The 22,240-nt window shown below is 38.4% G+C and overlaps 1 protein-coding gene across 1 annotated transcript in view; it reads right to left on the reverse strand.

The window, feature by feature from the left end:
• Positions 1 to 1,595: 1,595 nt before the first annotated feature.
• Positions 1,596 to 22,240, reverse strand: part of KLF13 (Kruppel like factor 13) — a 33,635-nt gene continuing 12,990 nt past the window's right edge. The window contains exon 2 of the mRNA XM_009643963.2: positions 1,596 to 4,825. Coding sequence (XP_009642258.1) covers positions 4,533 to 4,825 — 293 coding nt within the window. The 3' untranslated portion in view covers positions 1,596 to 4,532. The remainder of the gene's footprint in view (positions 4,826 to 22,240) is intronic.

Here is a 22,240-nt window from a genome sequence, read left to right on the forward strand (position 1 = left end):
ATATATATATAAAACCTATACCAGTGGATGGGCTTTTGCATTCCATATTCTGGCTTATGGGGTAAACAAGTATAATTCATTTATTTTCTTCTGCCTAAGGCTATAGCTTTATCCCCAAAAGATTTAAAAATACAGACGTTCATCATACCATTCACTGACATAGATGATGTGTTAGCACCCAATGCACAAACAGATGGCGTGATGGAGTAAAAGAGCACTGAAAGTCAGTTTGTAGGCATCACCTGATGAAATCAGTAAGTCAAATGGCAATGAAAAGGCAAGCTTTAGGTATGTAGAGTTCATTTTTCTTATTCTTTCTTCACGAACCATGTTCCCCAAAACAGCAATGCACTTCACACAATACAAATTCTAGAACTCATAGCAAAGAACTGGAGAAAAGCAGTTTTGAATGTGAATAGCTAGAAACAGGTAAGCTCCTCACACAGCCTTTTACTGCCTGGCTGCATGAAACACGGAAAGCGCTAAATGTCTGGATAGAAGGTAATGAGTTTTTAAAGTTGTACAGTGGCTTTCATAGCTGAAAGTTATTGCAAGGGTTAAAGCAGTAGAGAGGGTAGAATACATACAGGAATTAGGTGTTACCATTAAACAGAGGCTTCTGATGACTTATTATAAATATATACCTTTGCAGTTATGTAAACAGATACTATGCATATAAAATAAAAGCCAGGAATTTGCAGGTATAGCAATTCTTACAATAAAATCTAGCTGCCGGGTGTTTACCAGGCCTGCTTTCTAAGAAGCAGGATGAAAACTGAATTCATGTGGCCATTAATGCACTTTAGGCCTTTGCATGGGATGAGGTTAATGGAAGGGGTGAATGAGTTTCTAAAAGCGTCTTCTGTTTCAGTTGAGTGGTGGTAGTAAAATGATGATTTTAACTTGCACCCATTTCCTATAGCAAGGCAGTTAAGCTCAACTCTTAGAGAGGAAGCTAGAATCATGGCTGGAGAAAAACAAACAAACTTTCAGGGCTTTCTTAATTATAATAAACCTGTTACTATATTCTGAAATTAAAAGAAAAACAATCAGGGCAGTTTTGTAGTTTGTGGGGATTCACCTCAACAGATTGCATGGGGAGTGGAGGAGGCAGAAGGAGAGATGCACACTCCTCCAGATGGAGGACTGTGAAGAAATCTGCACCTTGCCAGAGTACTATTTCCTGAGTGTGCAATGTTGGTTGCTACGCCAGAAGACTGTTTTAGGTTACACCGCTGGGTGAAAATGCAGAAGGGTAAAAATCTGAGGTTAGTTTGGATAAGCACACAGATTTCAAAACATAGTTTGAGCTGCTCAGACTTCTCCTATCTGCAAAACTGAGGAGGAACAATCATGAGAATGGAGTCTTATGACCTTGCTGGTGCTTCTGCTTATTTTCTAGCATGCTAGAAAACCCCAAACACCCTCTTTCTATATGAAAATATTAAGAGAAGTTTTGTTCACATTCAGTTTAGGAAACTACTAGTGATTTGGAATTCATCATTTTATCCTAAAGCTATCATGTATTAAACATTTAATGGACATATTTGAAACTCTAGCTAGGATTTTAAAACACAGTAATTTGACTGTCAGCCTAACACATGCTGAGGTATTTACAGCTAAGATGTAAAAAAAAAAAAAAAAAAGAAAAAAAGTTATAACAACAAATTTCAGAGAATTTCCTGAAAGTGTAGCTTTGTTGGCTATATATAGTCTCATAGCTTTCTCATTAGATGAACTGGCTGAACTGGAAATTTGACTTTGAACCAATTTTTTTTCTGTTTAACCTTGGAGAATTGTTAGTAATCTATGAGGAATATATGTAAAATGCTTAATTTACTCTTTGAGATAAAGATTACATAGTTATTGTCACCTAGAATAGGTTGCCCCATAATCTCAGTACTAATAAAACCTGGTGTGAATATTCTTTCTCCAGGCTATTAAAACAACTAGCTTGTAATGCACCTACTGATTCATGCTGAATTGTTATGCCCTAAATAAATGGATTGGAGTAGTTCCTCCTTTGCTAAAGATTAAAGGATGCTCTTGTTGGAAAAGATGATTTTCCAACAAACTGAGCTTAGAACATGAAGTCTATGATTTTTGCTGATACTTAGTTCTCCTTTTGATTTTGGTTCCCTCCCCCCATCCCTCATTAAGGTATAATGATAATGGGAAATGTGCTTATGACTTGTTTTGAAGTATGTGCACAAGACACAGCTGACCTGTAGAATTCCTTTAAATGCCTCTACTAACTACAGCACAAGAACACTTTTAGCAGTCACAGAAATGACTGGAATGTGAATTCCTGTTACCTGAATTGTATCAAGTTGTTAAAATTGTGTATCTCAGTAGATGAGAAAAAAAAAAAAAAAAGAGGAAATCTACGGAGGCAAACAGATCTGGCTTTCCTCTAACTCACAGTGGTTAGGCAACTCATCACACAAATTCAGAAAAAAAGCCCTCACGATGTTCTTTCATTTTCTCTGAAATGAGACAGTAGAATTGTGCCTCATGTGACTTCCACTTCAAAAGGAGAAAATTGTGATTTTTATAGAGGTGAAATCTGAAGTGAATGAACGGGGAAAAATACTGAAATATCTGCACTTTGAAGTGTCTTTAAGTATTTATCCATACAACTAATAGAATGCGTAGTATTAGGAATAACGTAAATACTATGGAAGTACCTATGAAACTACTTAGAAATCTATACTAGCCTCTCACAGTTAATATACAGTACAATAAGAACTTGCAAAATTGGATCAATGCAAAGCAGCAAATAAGATACAGGTTCATTTGGAATGTGGAGGCATTCACTTGATATCAAAAGGCAGGTTTGGTGTATAGAGTTTTCTTTCCCCGTGCTACACTTAACTGCACATATACCCCACAGCAAAAACAAGAAAACCCCCAAAATTCCAGAATCAAAAGGACCTGAATTTATAATATGCACCATCAGACCCAGCCAAACCAAGGAAAGTGTATTTGCTGCCAATGAAATCTCCAGTGCATCACAATGCTCCTGATCTTTTGCTCTATTTTCTACCATATAAAACATAAAAATCTACCTCCTAGTGCTCTATCTAGTGTCAAATATTTGAAAGTTATTGAAAAGTAGCCAAGATTCTTTTTTTGTTATTAAACAGCTATTCAGAAGTGAGAGCACCTTATTTTATGCTGGCACATGTATTTTTGAGAAACTTGTAGTAGTGCTGAGCTACAATGTCATTTTATTTTATAACAACTTTAAAATGCATATTTTATTTTTCCAGTCAAAAGATACCATATGATTTTCACTTCCTTTTATCAGCAACCATGATTGTGATGCAACAGGATACAGAAACTATGTCTTAGCCAATTTGTCTTGCCAGATACAGCTGTACAGTAGGTAAGTACCTTGATAAAAGTTTTGATGGGCATTGGTTCAGCTATGCTATTTCCATAGTTCCTTAAAAAACATAAAAGGAAAAAAGAATAAAGAAAATAGTTCAAGTCAGTGTGGTTTGATTTGAATATCCTGTTGGTCCCATACTGAACAGGCAGTGCAGAGAGCTTAAAAACTTGGAGAGAGTGACAACAGAATACCTCCGAGATTCCATGCCAGCTTGCAATAAAATGTTACCCAGTGTAAATATGTTTCCTCATGATTTAGGTTATTTACTTAAGGCATCTTGTTTAGAATTTTTTCTCAGCATTTTATCTAGCATGAAACAAACAAACAAGTTTATCAACCTCACAGAGATTTCTGCAATAGGAATTTGGTTTTGGAGCATCTTCAGCATGAAGTGAAAAGACAGCTTGCTTGCTACCAAAAGCAGAGGGCAGCTTGAAGAAAGACAAGACTCCTGTTTGGACACTCCCCAATGTAGGTATATGATCAGGAAAACAAACAATGGAAGAGTCTGGTACTACATTCCAGTACTGGTTTGGTTTTTGTATTGTTTTGTTTTTTTTTCTTTTTTCCCCAGTGTGTGAAAGAACCTAACAAAAAGCTTCTGAGTGCAAATATATTTACAGAGTAAGGCTGTGGTTAGGGTGTGTCTTCATTGTAATTATTGTGTAACATAAATATCCATCCCTGAGAAAGGAGAAGGGGGACACAATCCAACACAATTGATTTGTAAGTGTATGTATGCTCATGTTGTGCAATCCGGACTTACAAAACTACATTGACACCTGAGGTGAATTAAGTGGGGTTTTTTCTGTTTTAGATTTTCTCATTTTCTTATAAAGAATAATCAAGAGGATCTGTAAATGGTTGCAAAATGTATGAAATATCGAGACAGCAGGAGTCGCTACATGGAACATGTAAGTCTGTCTGTCCATGAGGTTAGCATAGCCACTTGTGTGGCTGGGTAAAGACTGGAAATTGCAGTGGGAGACAGCTATTTAATGATTTTTTTTTTTTTTTTTTAAAAGTGGGGCGGGGAACTGAGGCAGGGAAGCGACAGAGTTTTTTAAATGTGTGCAACACAAACAAAACTCCATGTTAGGTACTAGAGGCAAAGTGCTGACATCCAGTGCAGGTAGGTCTATGGGGAACTGGCAGGACTGATCGTCGGACTTGAGGCATCTGAGCGGCTGTAGTCACTGACAGACCCTGTTCTTGAGCTGCTTCCACTTCGCCTCTTGAGCATGCTTGGGTGGAAATTGGTGTGGCGACGGGCATGCTTTGTCAGGTGGTCGCTGCGCATGAAGCGTTTCTCGCAGAGAGGACAGCTGAACTTCTTTTCTCCAGTGTGAGTGCGGTAATGGCGGGCCAGCTCATCGGAGCGAGCAAACTTCTTGTTACATTCTTGCCAGTTGCATTCAAAAGGCCGCTCACCTGCAGGAAGCAAACATGGCAAGATTAGAAGGGATAGCAATGTCTTGCATGTTTTTTTGTATGTAAAAGTTAGAAAAAAAAGGTTGGGAGCAAGGTAGATGACACTTGGCACTAATTGGATGGAGAAGGTGTTATTCTCTGCCTGAGGGGAGGCCAATGTGGTATTCCAACCCATTAAAAAGTACTGTAAATCAAACTAGTGATACCTTATTTGATAACTGGATCTTCAGGGATGCTGGGCTTCTGATTCTTTCATGGATTTAACATTTCATACCGCTTGTAGAATGCTGGACTTTACTTCTGGACTTTGACAGTATCTGTACTGAGCTCTGTAGACTATTCACTTATTCCTCCAAGCTGTCCCTATGTCTGTCTGACCCAATGCTGAAGCTCAGAGATGTGGTGAAGTCTCTCTCTTCAGCTATGTAAAAACAATTATGGTGAAAATGCAAAATGGCAATTTTGAGGCACTGGATGTGAAGCTCTCATTTTGTATGCTCCACAGCCATGCCTGTGTTTTCTGCGTTTGCTACAAGGTACTACGATTTCCTCTTGTTCACTGCCTTAGGTCTCATTTAGAAGTGAGGCAGGGACCACTATTTCAAGTAGGTAAATGTGCCACGCTGAAGGTAGCAGCCTTCGATCAATAGCTAACCTAAACCTCATGACCTGTTATGCTTAAAGTAGAGACAGAGAGCTCAAAGAAATAGCAGTCTGGTGACCTGCTGCCCTTCTCCACCCACAGATCTCAGACATGGGAAACATCCCTCGCAGGGCCAGATGCCCGTGCCACTGCAGGGCTGTGCTGCAGGCCTGCGCTTGGGCACTGTGGTAGATGTGCAGCCCAAGAAGCTCGAGCACTGCAGGCGAGCACAGGTTGCAGACAGAAGTAGCGTTCTTGGGTAGATGGATATCTGGAATATATTCCCAGCTTCATCACTGATGTGCTGCATCACCTTGAGCAACTGGTACTATTTATTTCCATCCTTAGTTTCTCCATTTGTTAAAAATGAAAACATGAAATCATGAAATGTGCTGTCTGCTACTTCTGCATATTGGTTTGGTTCTTACTGTCACTGACTCTGAATATCACATATTCTTTATTATTAATCTAGAACATCTTATTCTTTTGTGACTACATGGATTTAGCATTTTTTGTAGTTGTAATTTTTATAACTTCCTACTTGCACTAATCTTAATCTTTCTAATGCTGAATAGCCAGCTCAAGAGGCTCAGAGAGCTGTAAAAATTCTGTGCCAAAAAAAGAAATAAAAGTTCCCCACACACTACACCAAGTAGGAAATAAATAAATAAATTAGCCTCCTGGAGAAATTCAATACACCTTAATTAAAACTGACTGATAGTACAATTTACCTCAGCCAGCCTTCACTCTAAGCAGCCAATAATCTGTTTTAAATTCACAGATTTGGCTGTAGCATTTATTTCCAGGATCTACTTAGCAGGCTCCCACTCAGAAAAAGACATCCATAGGTTCTTTTTCTTTCTGTTTATGAAGCCTCCAAGATACTTCAGCCAAATCTGAAATAGCGTCTCAATGAACAGACAGGCAATTCTTTTCTTAAATAGGATTTTGTTCAAGAACATGGAGAAAGCAAGTTTCCTTGATTATTTAGGACAAAGACCAAGGTTCATTAGACCAATTGTTCTCAAGCACATTTTGTGGATTTCATTAGTTACACCTACAACTACAATGCATAATGCAATGGTTGTATCTGCACACAAGGGAGATTTTCATATGGAGAGCTATGAACACCACATCCTAAGTGATCTGCAGAAGGCAGCAAAGATGAACTGGACTGCTTTCAGTTGGCTTCCCCTGAACTAAAGCCTAAAAAACTAAGGGCCCCACAAACTTTTTTAAGAATAAAACCACCAACAACTGGTTTAATGGATATAGTTTTGTCACTTAAAAAACCCCCAGGAACGCATTCCATGTCCTCCTCATCCTTCTCCTGCAAACTGTCAGGGTCTCAGCTTTCAGTCTGCTGAGAGAAATGTGAAACAAATGGGAAACAAATATATTTTGTCTGTGTTTCTCATGTATCCAGTCATCTGTTGTTAGATATGCTCCTGCCTGTGGTGGGACATGCCAATCATCCTTATTGTGTGACCAGATTCACTAGTCTTCTCCCTGTGTTTTGGTCGAACAAGTATACTTCTGCAAAAACTTTGGGGCCCTTGGGAAGAAGGGCAGTGAGACACAGTCTGATAGTGGGATCTGGCCTGCAGAATTGTAGTTTGTCATCCCTGAGCTATGGCTTTTTTTATTTTTTTGGTAAGGCAATGGCCCTTGGATGTTTCTGTTGCTCTAGTTAATTTTCTCTGTGTTTGTTTTCATTACAAATAGTGTCAGCAAATGTTCTTCACTAGAAGGACTGCCCTATGAAATGACTGCTTTCAGACAAGGAAGGCGAGATTTAACATGCAATGTTTTGCTGCTTCTGCTGACAACACCATGAAGCAGAAAGAAAATGGTACTTGTTCTGCTGATTAGTTAGCATGGCATCAGCTGCTCTTTTCTATGTCTAGCATAGAGGAGGTTCTGGAGTGGGATTGTGTAAGATCTGTGTTATTCAGCACTAACAGTCAGGTGATGAAGGTATTGCACAACTTATCTCCCCCTCTCATCACTGCACATCAGATATGGATGAGAACATCCGGGTTCCTACTCACTTGCCTGACTTGATGTTGTTGATGGTGGTGGCGATGTTTTGGGTGCTAAGACAAAAAAAAAAAAGCGGCCTTTCTTCCACTATTTCTCTACTGTCCCCTGTTCTCCTCCTTCCTAGGAACTATTTTTTTTTCCTTCACTTCTCTCTAGTCTTCATCTGATATCTTCTTGGTAGTTGCCTTTAAAAGATAAAAGATAAGGAATATTATTGGCCAAGTTTTTTTCCCTTCCACTCACTCTCTGACAGCTGGCATCACTCTAGTAGTGGTGCTAAGTTCTCTAGAGTGCTTCCCAGCTTTGTTGAGGTTTAGCAATACCTCCTCAAAGAAAAGCTGTATTGTAAGGAAATGCTGAATGCCTTGTGTGAAGATACAGGAGTCATTATTGTTCATAAAAAATTAGTACGCAGTCTGGAACAAAGTTGCTGCGGGGTATTAATTAAGGCAAGACCTAGTTGCTGCTCCAAAAACACACGTGGAAATTCACAGTCTGTCATCAGTCTCATCTCTCAAGCAGAAGGGATGTGGTTTTCTGTACAGGTAAGTTATATAAATGCCCTTTTACCGGCAGTAAAGCAATCAACAGAATGAGAGATTATATGAATCAATTGCCTAATCTCATTAGGGTACATGCAGCCACAGTACAACTTCCTTGCATAAGCAGTAACCCATGGACATGCTGTACTCAACAAAGCACTTTCACCATTAAAGTTGCTGTACACAACACAGTAAAGAGTTTGAGCTCCATCCTGCGCAATGCTGAAGTCAGAATTTTACCTTTACACAATGACTGCAGAATTATGATCCTATAAATTAATGTGGAAACATTATCAAATATCTTAAATATTGCAGGAAACATGTCAAGCATGTGAATGTGTATATTGAGAATCTTAGTGTTATGCCTTGGCAGTGGCAGTATTTTTGTGCATTATGAGCATTATTAGCAGGTCTCAAAGAAAGGTAACTCTCCAAAAGATAAAGATGCTTGGAAGTAAAGGAATCAAAAAGCAGCTCAGGCTTCTTTACTCTTCAGAGAAGCTGGCAAGAGATGCCTATAAAAGATAAGGAATATTGTAGATTTTTTTTTTTTAAATAATTTTAAATAGGTTTGGATTACCATCTTCCAAATCCCATTAAACTGTAACCTTTCTAGCTCCTCTGCCAGAGCCCATAACATCACATAAACTGTGTTTAGACTTACACAAGCTGATGGAAAAACATCACATTCAAGAATTAAATTCAACTGATCTTAACAAATTACAGAAGCAAGAACATTTTTGGCTTCTTTCTGAACTCCACCCAGTCCAAAGAAAAAAATGTGTGTAAAGCTGCATTAAGAAACTTGCAGTGCTCACCAAGTAAAAGTATGTGAGATCTGCAGGTGCACTGACTTCTGAATTAATTTCAGTGGTACAGACCTAGCTGCTTATGCTGCTTATGTTGTGTGCCAGAGCTGACCACCAAAGGAATCATAGACTTGGCTGTGCTATAGAAACAGCATTAAAAAAAAATTTAAAAAAAGCATCTCTCTTCTTTCTTGCTGGAAGGGATTCAGAAGCAAGTAGAGCCAGACTGTTCTTATGATATTATATAAAGATCCTTTTTATTATTCTATATTTGTCAATCACTATGTATATTGAGGCAACTATATATAGTTACGGGAAACAAAAACTAGACAGATGATGGAACCAGATCTGATGTCTACTGAGCTTGATTTGTACCATACCATACCATAGTGCACTCTTGACTTTACCACAATCCGCATATATTTTTAAGGACTCCTTTCCTATACAGTGACATTCCTGTATAGACTCTGGAGTAATCTGCTTCCTGTTTCACCAATTCATCTGTATGATATCCAGCATTTGAACAGCAATAAAAATGATACTAACTACTGCATAGGCCTTAGCATGCTTAAAAAATAACCTACTATTGACCGAAATGTCAAAACAGGTTGAGACACCTGTGATTCCAACCATTTTCAGAATTACAATGTGAAGTCTCAACAATTTGAAATGTGATATCCACTGCCCTACAGATTAGAGTATTATTAAGTCAAACCACATACTGGGGGCTATTTTTTCAATTTAACTCATGCAGTAGCTCTGCACATTATGTTACCATCTTCAAGCATATGCCAAGGCCATGTGGTAACAAAGAAATTTGTATCCTGGCAATTCCACAAGTGCCTGCAAAACCAGAAGCAGTAAGCCAGAAACAATTTTCTGTGATCTTTAATCTGCTCTGCTGCTTCACAGAACAGCCTTGTATATTGTTATGAAAACAGACTAGAAACCTGAACATGCCACTGTGTGCTATTCTTATATTTCTGCATTTTCATATACATAATTAAGGGTATATTTAGAAACACGGATCAGCAGGCTGGGTGGTGGGGAGGATGAGGAGCGGACAGTTAAATAGAGATGTGACTGAAGCAGCCTTCCTCCAAGAGAGGAAATGCTATCCTGGGAAAAAACACTCAGCCAAGCAGACTTACGTTTCTTGAGACTGGCTGGTATTTTAAAAAAAAAAAAAAAAAAAAAAGATAAAAGGTCATCCTTCAATAGCACTGATATGCATTCACAAATATTTTCATTTCTGTTATTCTCTTGTTTACAAACAAGCCCTTTTGCATAGCTAAAAACCAAGCCCTTAACCTTCTGAGTGCAAGAGAAAGAACATGTGTAGCTTTGATGTTAGACAAATGGTAGTTTCTTTATCAAGTATTTGAAAAGGCATCAAAAAATTCCAAAGCCTCACAATTTGAAATTCTTATAAATTGAAACCAGTTAATTTTAAATGAATGATTTTGGGGGTGACATTTCATAACCAAACAAGCTAAATGTAGTCATCCTTATTGCATCCACTTTTGTTTGTCTGTCCAAAAGCTTTTGGATGTCTCTGCTACCTTCAACCATATCTAAGAGGTAGCAAATTCAGCAATAATAAGCTTGACTAGTTCCAGGAAAATGAGGAAGTTTTAGTAATGTTCTCATGAAAATAAAAGTTATAGGGTGTATTTCACTGTCACTAGACATGAGAAACCCAATCTGGGAGTGTGGTATGAATGCCCAAATCCAAGAAAAGCTTCAGTCAGAGTTCACACATTATTAGACACTGGGACATAACTCTCCCAAGTCCCTAGGACACACAGCAACGAGGAGCTAGGTTGCATTAGTACCTGCTGACAGAAGCATACATGTTCCTGTGATTTCCATTATCTGTGATGTGACCTTTTTTTAGGAACAGGAGTTCTCAGATTTCCAGCAGGCATAGATCCAGGCATCAAGTACAACCTCACTTTAAAGTGTGGGCATCTTTATTTTAATCTTAACAAATCCAATAATGAAATAGATAAATTATTGGATCTTATGTTTTCTATGTGTACAGGAAACTACTACTGGGCAGGAGCTGCAACAGCTACCATAAATATCCATTATTTAAATCCTTGGTTTATTTTCTGTACCTTAACATTTTCACTGAGTTATTTAGACATATATAACTAATTCTTGAAAGGGGAATTTCCAAGCGGCAAGTTTACATTTTAAGTGAATGTGTGTTACTGTTTGCTCTGGAAGTGCTTGTGTTGCTCCATCTGGGAGCACAGATTACACCATGTGACTTATCTGTATAACCACAGCTAACTAGAACAACTCAAATAGCAAATGATGAACACACGTTCAGATACTATAATGATAATGGCTGCAATGCCAGAGAAATGTAAGTAGTGCAAAATTTCTCCCCTAGCCTTAACCACAGTCAGGTCCGCCCAAACCCCAAAATAACTGATTTGGTATGTTCCATGCAACTATCTGGTTCTTCTTAAAAACTTTACCACTCACTATCACCATAATGAAAACAATCTTTTTTCTTTTTTAAACAGACTATGTTCTATCAGTTATATTCTAAGCTTTTATTTCAAACTTGTTCAGTAATGTCAGATAGATTTTAAAATCTGTTTATAATTTTAGCTACTTTACTGTATTTTTATCAGCCACATTTGTTTCTCTTTTGTCGTGGCAGAATAATTCTAGCCTTTTTAGACTCTCTTTTTTTTTTTTTTTTTTTTTCAGGGCCCCCCCACGCTCCATCACATAATCTTTCTGTTGTCTAAAATATGCATTCCATGGCTTTACTGAATCCCTTTTCAAACTGGGATGCCCAGGCTGAACTGCTCTGTCTGTGTGAGTTTCTATAGCTTAGCACTTTTAAAATACCCATGTTTTTTATCCTGCATTTTTGCACAGTGAATTAAGAATCTGAAATTTGAACCTGTTATCTTTACCAAGTAATTTTCTGCCTATCATGTTAACTCCTGTTTGAGTCCTGTTTCGTTCTCACTTTATCTCTGCTGAAGTGCATCACTGTGTGTTCAGTACATTAAGCTTTGTGTTCCACTCCCAGCTAAAGCCCAGTTCCAGACCACTTCACACAAACAACCAGTAAGTAGCTGAAGGTTGTGTTCCAGGATCTGGAGAGTAAATCTTAAAGCAAATTGACTTTAAAATAAAATGGCCATAAATTTAATAAAAGAACTGCTACATCCTTGCTAAGGTTTTGAATGAAAGAGGACATAAAGGCTAGAGCTATGTAGATGACTTATTTTCTGCTCAACTGAAAAACTAAAAAAACTTTGAACTGCAAAAGAATTCAGCAAACCAAGAAGCCTATGGTAATTTTATTTTTTGTTGACCAAAATATTTTACTTCTTTTGGGATGTGTTTTTGTAACACTATTTTAATTCCTTCAGCTTTGGGGAAAATTTTCAATGCAGTGATGATGTTAATCTGAAATGAATCAATGAAACACATTATCACAACTTTTCTGAAATTAAACAAAAATCAGCCTAAACTATTTGCTGAGTTTAATTAACATATAGTTCTGTTCTTCATAAAAGACTACTTGTCAGTGAACAACTGTTTGCCAAAAATACAGTTTCTATAGTTCTAGCTAATAAGGAAATGCAAAGTTTATTAATATTCATTAACATTTCTTGGCAGCTTTCCCTCTATGAAGACTAAATGCCTGACATTTTCATTAGGTGACTAACTGGAGATCTGATCTTTAATGGAACAATTTCATCTGTGTTTTCAACTTTCACTGGACTCCCCATGTTTGTAAGCACAAGGGATTTTCAAAGACAGCCAACAAGGGTGGGCTAACCAGCCAACTGTAAGGACCACGAAAGCCTATCCTCTTCACAGAGAAATTTTGGAATAGATTTTAGATTTATGCTGAGAATATGCCCTCTAGCACTGCAGTGTGGCCCACAGAGTCCTAGGTGATTCCCTGCAGCATCTTAAGTACAAGAAGCTTATTTTCCAGTGTTATGCTAAGCTGCTTTGGTTTCCTTGTACATTTCTCTTCCTGAGTAATTTTGCAAACTGTTGGTAAGTGATGCAGCCCTTGAAAACCCTCTGTCTGTTTTGAGTTCTTCCTTCAAGAAGCACAAAGATGCACTACTGGCAAAGAAGCAACCAACCCGAAGTCCATGCCAGAAAGACCAAGCATATTTTTCAAACATATATTTTTATGATCTTCTCTGGATTGATATAGTATTACCGTTCCATGGATACATAGTGAGTAGTATTTGGTTTTCGTCTCTCAAGCTACGTTCACATTGTAGTCTCTCTCTCTCTCTCTCTCTCTCTCTGCTAGAGAGTGCTCCAAAAATCAGGTAATCTTGCTGGACAGTTGAGAAATTATATTCTTTCCCATCAATTGGAGACCATAAAAAAGTAAAAAAAAAAACACCTTCAAGAATTCTACTGTTTGAAATTCACATCTGTGGCTGTAGACCCGAGTACTGAGAGTCCGACACTACTTGTTTTATTGTGCACCTGTACTAAAATACAAAACACTTGTCATCACTAATATTAGGCTTTCTGCTCCCCAGTTTGTCACTTCCTGGTTTCTGAGGAGCTCACACTTCTCTCGTCTCCCTTCAGTACACAGCCCCTCCCTGTCCTCTATGTTCCTTCCTCTTTTAAAACTGCAAGAAATCAGTTGCACTAGGCCAGAGGCTTGTGAAGCATACAGACTGCATCAAAACTGTGACCATGTAAACATAGTTACATTTGTGTGTGGTAAACATAGTTACATTTGTGTGTGTTAAATATGTTAAAGAGTTTTTTCTCTTAAAACACAGTCAGATACAAAATTGCTAAGGTGAGTTTAGCCTTCAAGATTCCTTGCTTTTATTATGGGGTCTAGATATATAGACACAAATCTCTGAAATACATCTTCCCTATTAGAAGTAACAGAAGTGTTTAAAGCTACATCTTCATTTGCTCTGTGCCTAAGCTTGTAGAGAATGCTCTCATTTAAAAAAAATGTTATTAATGTATTACTTTATTTAGTCAGAGCTGTGTTGTATTTGAGGTTGTAGATAAGGCTAGTTGCAAACTAGAGAGGAAATAGACGGCAGTAAAGTATGGTGTCAGACGTCACCACTTGGGTAGCCATTTTTCTCACTAGCCTGAAATGTGGCATAATTAAATGGAACAGGAGCGTAACACAGAAGAGTGAAAGAGACAGTAGGAAAGGGCTTGGGGGAAAAATTCTGTGGCCTTACAGTAAAGTCAGCCCACGTGTTTGCAAAGTGTGCCCCTGGCCACTTCTAGAACTATAAATCATAGCAGTCTCAATGAAAACTCTCCTGGAGTAAAGACTATAATTTTAAACTAGGAACTTGGTGTCACTTGTACCAGTTACACCGTGTCTTTAGTATGCATTGATGAGCTGCTGTAAATGCCACTTAGCTTCACAGTTCTTACTGGAGAGATAAAAGGAAGGAGGAATCCTCTCTAGCCTAGGTCAGCGAACAAAACTAGCTTCCATCTCTTCTATTTTCCGACCCTATGCAGTGCTGTATGTTGTACACTTGAAGGCCAGGATGCCTCACTAAGCTAGGCATTGGGTGTGGTAATTTCCTCTTCGCTTTCTGTGATGTTCTTAGCAAAGTGTTTCTGGGGGAGTTACTGATCATACAGAAATGCAGTAAGAGCAATTATTTTTGGATGTAAATTTGTTCATTAAAACCCTGGGTATTCAGGTTAGCCATGACAGACAAGGAAGAGACGCATACATATGTTTCCTATAAGTATAATCATCATGAAAGAAGTTCCCCACATCTCAGAGGGCAGGTAAAGTTTTCTTTTGATTGCTAGAAAAAACAACGTACAACTTTGTGGTAGCAACTGTGTTACTGCTGTATCTTCTAGATGGCCTTGTCAAAATCCACATACATAGTATTTCTCTTGACTCTCTTCTGGTGTATTTGCTGTAGTCTTCCTACATGACTGTACTGACAGCACGTACACTTTAAATGCACTATCAGCACAGCAGTACGTCTTAGTCTATAAAACTGTGAGTAATTAAAACTTCAGCTATCTCTTACACAGGTAGGAATCCATCAGCCAGAAAAATGTTAATGTTACATGATTATCTGAGATGGTGTTTACAGTGCATTCAATTTCAAAGATAAGGTATAAATCTCCTTACAGTTTGATATAGATTTACCATTGTTATCTTAGTGCTACTCTCTTGTTGATGCTGTCTTAACTCTAAAGCCTAATGTTCACCATTTCACCCCCTTTCCCAAAAGTTCTGATGCACAACCAAAATGGAGACCTACCATCTAAGACAAGAGGAACACCTGAGCCATTAGGATACCCATGAGGTCAGAAACTTATCCTACCTAGCAGGGACAACTTCCATGTCTAGGTGAGTGTGTAGACTAGAATGGACCCTGTCTGCCCCACAGGAATAACTTCTACCGATCGTGTTTCCATTAAGTGCAATGCCTTTGTTTACATGGACTTTTGCCACATCCTATTATAAAAGCAGCATTTTTTCCCTCTGCTGCTGAAATCTATGAGTAAACAATACTCTTTGAGTACCAATGACAGGCCTAACTCTTGAAAAACGAAAGGCAACAGCTTCAGTGTCAAAGAGCTTATTTTCTAAAATAATGTGAACTAAATGTTGGGGTTTCTGTCAAAGTTAAGCACCTGGAATTGCTGTGTGTAATTTCTGTTCAGTAAGCCTAAAACTCTTACTTCTTCTCCTTATCTCTGAGGCATTAAATCCTAGACTAATGCTCAGTAAAACAGCTGAAATGCCACTAACTTAAAAGAGCAGCAACTTCCACTTGATTTTGTCTCTCCTGTGGCTTGTTCCAAGAATGGAGATCAATGGCTGACCCTTTGACTTTGCACTTAAATGCAAGATAATTAAATTGTGTTATGCTGAAATGATGAAGTGATGAATTCTGGCGAGAGGAAGATGTGTCTTAGCTGTGTGTCATCTTCAAGCCACACTGAAGTATCGGACTCTTTGCGAAGAGGGGGAGTCTGGCTTAGTACAGTAGCCATTTAATTACTCTATTTCTCTAATTTGTTCTACTCGGATCTATGAATGTAAGAAAGGAGGATGGTTATTAAAACCCCTATTGTGAATAGAAAACAAATGAAAGAAACACCGTAAACAGAGCCTCTAAACACATCTGGGTGTTACTGAATGACAAAACTAAAAGATGGAGATTTTTTTTCCTTTTCCATTGGTCAGTAATACTTTTTAATAAATATACTCTAAGAAAATACTGGAGTTGCAAAACCAAAAAAATTAAGTGCTAATCAGCAAATCTGACCTACTGCATCACCCTAGCAAAGGAATTTCAGCCTAGAATTCTTGCCTTGAGCCAAAAACTTGTTGTTTAAGGGGCTTTCTTCATTCCTTACATACAAAGCTTGTGTCTTCAGCATAGGTCAGAGAAGTCTGGCCTCTTAAAACATAACAGAGACGAATTTAATGAAGGCATGTCAGATTTTGTTCTTTTTCTGTCATGTTGACAAGCCAATCCAAAATCTTCTAAAGTGACAAGGGACTAGAGGAGGGCTCTCCAAATATATGTAATAATAAAGTGTTTTTATCAAATGAGTCCAGTTAAAACTTGAAAAGTAATAATATTGACCCTGATGGATATATATGCTGTGCTGAGATCTTGTTTAGTCATTTACAGTCTTGTGTTACTTCTGTTCTAGCATGCTGATTGCATGCAGATTGTTGTCTGCTACAAGCTGACGATTTCGGCTGCACCACTCACCCTCTGTTAGAGCAAATAAGGTGATTAATGAAAATGTTATGCAGACAGCAACTGAAGCCAAGAAAGAAAAATCCCCAGACTTGATTCTCTCTCCTCCAGGAGGGGAAAAAAAAATTTACCCACAGCTGACACAACTGTACCAAATGCATCTACAGGGAACATGTAGTTAAGATACCTACAGAAACACAAGGTTTCCATTACAAACTGCTGTCTGGATCTTTCCTGTGCTACCTCAGAATTGCTCGCTCTGTTACCCAGCTCACTCTGCAAACTCAAAACAGCTCCAGATCAGACATCTGACTGTTAGCAGCTGCATGGGAGCTCTAAAGAGTATTACACTCCTTGGCATCCTGTCTTTCTCCAACCCACTCTTACAGTGGAAAAAAGATTACATGCTCACTTCCCCCTCTTCTTCCAATCTGTGCTACCTCCTCTTGAAACCCAGGATTACATCCCAACAGAATTAACAGGCTAACTGTCAAGCCATTCATTCTCAACAGTGTGTTCTTTACACAGAGAAATTATATGCATAGCAGAATTAACCAGTACATACTCATGGGTCAAATGGCAGGAACCAAAAATGCAATGTAGTGACTCCTAAATGTCATAACTGCTTCTTTGGAGATTCTCTTGCAAATGTATCTCCACAGATAACTGCACTCCTTTTTTGATCAATGTGATGACCTATCTTTCCTCAGCCTTCAGTGTGGGACACAGGTTACTCCTTGCTCTTCTAACAACCCAAGGGCCTTCTTTCTCTATGTGAAAATGCTGTTATCTAGTCCTTGTTGGAAAATTCTAGTTAACTTACTTAGATGGTCGTAAGTTTTAATTTACCTGAATTCTGATCACTGTGGGAGGTAGGAATGTAAAAGTTAGATCAAACCTAGAAACTTGAACCTGAAGATGCTTGTATTGTGAGAATGTTTGAAATCAAACTGAAACATGGCAAAGCATCCCTGTCTGTACAATGAACACAGAAACAACCTCTGTAGTGGTTTTGACTGCTTTCAGTGAAGGCCTCCCTCACAAATAATTTTCATGGTGGCTTTTATAAAAAATTTGCATGGTAACGTTCGTGATCTCTGGTATGACAATTGGAATGTTTTAAGTGGAAGAGCAATTAGAAAGGTAGTGACAAATTATATGCATCTGGTGTGAATTGTGGGTGAATTCATGATGAAATTGTGAAACTTTGGCTCCATGAGCTTTACCCAGCACTTGCATGAGTAACTGCAAATAAGGAATCATATGACCCCCATGAATCAGTCTTTTCTCTGTTGACATATCAATGATTTTTTTATTATTCTATTCTATTAAAAACAGAAAAGTGCTTGTAAAAGCAAAGCTTATCAAATTAATGAAAGGTTGTCCTGCTATGCAAAATAACAGACTAAAGGATTATTCATCTAAACTGAAACCTGCACTTTATTTATCTGAATTCTGGAAGATGTTGAATGTCATCTGCCTCCAACTGAAGTCCACATACTTTGGCATGAATAGACGTTGCGGGTAGGTTATGACATTTTATGTGCACAGCATCTCCCAGGATTTGGGGACAGGATGAGATTTCATTTTACTAGAAGCCAAGCCAACAGAAGTTAGTAAAGTTGCCTTTGGCTGTAACTGTGAAATGGCTCTCTGTGAACTTTTGAACTGTTTAATCAACAACCTTACAGTAACACAGCATGCATGAAACATGGGACTTCAGCATTTGCAAGCACAGCTAAAGCTGTAAAGCTGAGTGAAAAATCTGATACTGAGAGTTTATCACAACTGCATGCAGGAGAGAGGGAGTGGGAATTTCCTTTTATTTTTATTCTCATTCTGGATGGATTGTTGTGCCAGAGACCAAGGTGGTGCTGAAGTAGTTTATGAGCAGCATCAGCCAAGGACCATATGGAGCATCCAGCTTCAGGGAACAGGCAGCTCTGGAAAGTAGTTTTATGGGCTGATAATCAAGCAGTAAGTCTGTTGCTTGACACCAGGCAGCTACCATTCAAGGCATGCATAAACCCAGTGCATGCACTTCACAAAATCAACTGCCCAGACTGTAAATCCACGATTCCTCTTTAAACCAGGACTCATGTTTTTGTTTTTAATAAAGGAATCAGATTCTATGATAACAGTTGTATTCATATCCTAATGTGCTCACTTTTAAAGCAGGTCAAATTTTTAGAAAAGACAGTATTTGCAGTTCAAAATTCAACTCTTGCAAGTTTCACTTACATGTTCTATTCTGACAAGGGTTGTCAGGCTCTGGAATGGGCTGCCCAGGGAGGTGGTCGAGTCCCCATCCCTGGAGGTATTTAAAAGAATGATAGATGAGGTGCTTAGGGACATGGTTTAGGGGTGGGATGGAAGGGTTAGGTTAAAGGTTGGACTTGATGATCTTAAAGGTCTTTTCCAACCTAGACGATTCTATGATTCTATGACAATACCTTCCCTGTTTATTTTGCATCTCCCCATCTAGCAGTCTCCTTCAACCACAGCTATAAAAGAAAAAAGACCACCAGTTACCTGTTCCTTCTTAGTTTCAGCTTGATTTTCAGTCTTTTCTATGTGTTAATTCTATAAAACTACTAATGTGTGTAAGCACACACACATCTAGGCCTCTTTCTCAAATATAAGCAGAAAACAAATATGACGTTTTCAACAATTATCACTGATTATGTTGTCTTTTACTTTTGAGTGTCTTAATATTTTAATCACTGGAGTGAACCTGTAGATGTGTACACCCAGTTCTCTGAAAAAACAGCTCCTATCTAATGTCTCAAGCTGTTTCTGAAAGCATGTGTTATCACCTTGGCCATATTCTATACAAAATAGAAATAAATGGTCATTAATGAGATGTTGCAATGAGATTCCCTTAGCATTCCTCCTTAGATAGACTTGCCAAGCAACTTCTCCCTATACCCGCAAGACTTCTGGCATCCACAAGTCATGTGGAGGGGGATACATCATGTGACAGAAGAGGCTGTTTTATTAGATTGCAGTAGAGGAGCATCGCTGTTACAGCACTCTTTCTCTGAGCATTAACACCCACATTATAGCATATCTTAGGTGCAGAACAGCTCCCGCAATCTCTCCGTGTTTTATGATTGTTTTGCAGGACAGCTGGTTGCAGGGTCACTAGGGAGACCAGCCTCACCAGCTGTGTCTGACGTGTGGGGTCATGGCGTAGGAGAGCATAGTAAGTGCTAGAAATGAATGAATGAATGAAGTATGTGGTTGTGGAGGAGTACAAGTCAGGGCCCAATTATCCAATGACAACACTGGATGTGAAATATAACTGAAAAGCTACGATCTTAAGTGGAACACAGACATACTTCGAAGACAGTTTTGTCAAGGGCATCTCTCTACTTCTGAAGGGACTACCTCATTGTATACTCACATACAGAAATCAACCGGATTCCCTTTTTCAAAAGGAAACACTACTTTCAATACTTCCCTTTTTCAAAGTAGTATTGAAAGGAACATCTTTACTATTTTGAAATTTACCAAATTATACATACCTACAAGCATGGCCTCTTCATCAACTATAACTCCGCTTTCCCTTGCACACCGCACCCACGTCTTCACTTCTTGCCTTTACAGAATAGCCTAGCATTAAAACCAGTTATGTCTCGCTACAGAATGTGGTTTACACATATGAATCATGCTAGAAGGGCTGCCAAGCAGTCACCATTTTCTCTATAAGCACTTTAAAAGCCTCTTGACATGTAAAGCATTTTACTGTGTGAGTGATTCCTTAGCTGAAATTCATATGTATCATGTAAAAACGCAGTTGCTGTAAAAGTAGATAAGTTGTAGTGGAAAAATCCCTATTACATGCCAAAACATAAATTACTAGTGTTTCAGGCATATTTATTCATGCTTTGCTGCATTTCATTTAAGAAGTGAGCAGGTCTACTCTCTAACAGGCCAACTCTTTTGGGTGAGGAGAGGAAACCTGCTGGCCTTTCTGGCTTTTTGAGATGGTGCACCTATTCCTCGCATATGCAGGAAATTAGTTGACCCCACTTTGCATGCCCAAAGCAAAGGGGCTAACTAAATACTCTGCAAAATACAGGATTTGACTGTGGCCAAAGATTTTTCAGGAGAAGCTTCCTGTGATGAAGAAGTTCTGTGAAATATAATAGGAAATGCAAATTATTTTAAATTATTACTGTGGAATTCCAAAATATATGCCATGTAAGCCTGCAGGCTAGTTCCAAAATGCAATGCAGAGGACATAATTTTTACTTTGAAAAAGATCATAAAAGTTCCCAGCTGTTCTTATTTCCATTTGGACTCTTGGTCAATCTCGTCCTAAACCTGGGAACTACAAAATTATTTGAACATAACTTCCTGTCCATATTCCTAGTCCCTGCTGAGCACAACTCTGGCAGCCATGAGGGGCCTCGGGCTGGGATTCAGAAATTGCAGCACGCAGAGCTGCAAGGTTCATAAACTTGAGTAATCAAGAGGTTCTGTTACAACAGACTGACTGTAAATAAAACCAAAGAAAACAGGAATTGCAACTTCATGAGTTGTGTTGTCCTGACTTAGCTTCGGGGGATTAAGATGATCCAACTACTGCTTTTGCAGCTTGACAGTGCCAAACAGGACAGTTTATTATTCCTACAAAAGACGTGATGCACAAAGTCCTTTGACCTTTTTCAGCCAATTCTTTGAAACTTGTTTCTACTTTCTTTTGAAAAGAAAAGTTTCTACAGATCAAGTTTAGGATCATTACTCTTTGTGAATAATGGACAAATACGAGAAAATCTTAGTCTTAGGAAAAATGATACATCATTACACTGCATAAAAACAAGTACGTGTTTACCAATTTTGCAGAATATACATAACTTCAGCACTGTAATGTTGTATACACAATGCTGTCTGCATGCTCATAGATGCACATTTGTATATTACCTTTTCAGTGTAACCCCTTTGTTCTATTACTCCAGGCTGTAAATGCTGTTAAGAGAATACATTCACCACGCTGGGTGAGGCAGCTAGGCCTGGTCCCGTGACTTAATATATGGGAGAAGGAACTGGACACAAGGGATGTCCACATAGAAAGTAATACAGGAGCTGGAAGGATTAGAGTTAGTTACCCATTCACTACTGCTGTGTTAGTGGAGTGCTGTACAGATGGTAAGGAGCTGCAACTGTGTTTTCCAATCGTAAGAGTCAAACACAAGCTTGACTTGTGAACTTAGGACCATTTATAAACTTAAGAAAAAATTAGATACTAAAAAAACCAAAGGTGTTCTGATTTCCAAGTGAAAAACAGTTGTGCAGTGGAAGTTACTGTTGCACATACTGTGTTTGTCCTTGAAACTGCAACAAATGTACTCGAATGAAAAGTGTGCTAGCACAATCACTTCTTCATAAAGGGAATACCACAGAACTTGCAGAGCACTCATGAGAATGTTACAGCCTCTTTACAACTATGTAGTTGAGAAAACAGTTATGTGGTAACCTGGATTTCTTTGCAAATGAGTGGAGCTCAGTTCCTCCAAAGCGTTCAAAGAAGAAAAATTATCAAGTGTATCAATCACATCAATTCCTCGCCTTTCTTCAAGAAATTCATCTAAACATCTAAGAAAGCAATTTTCATGCTAACACCA

The sequence above is a fragment of the Egretta garzetta genome, unplaced genomic scaffold, assembly GCF_000687185.1.
Source record: "Egretta garzetta isolate BGI_Z169 unplaced genomic scaffold, ASM68718v1 scaffold287, whole genome shotgun sequence".
Classification (NCBI taxonomy): Eukaryota; Metazoa; Chordata; class Aves; order Pelecaniformes; family Ardeidae; genus Egretta; species Egretta garzetta.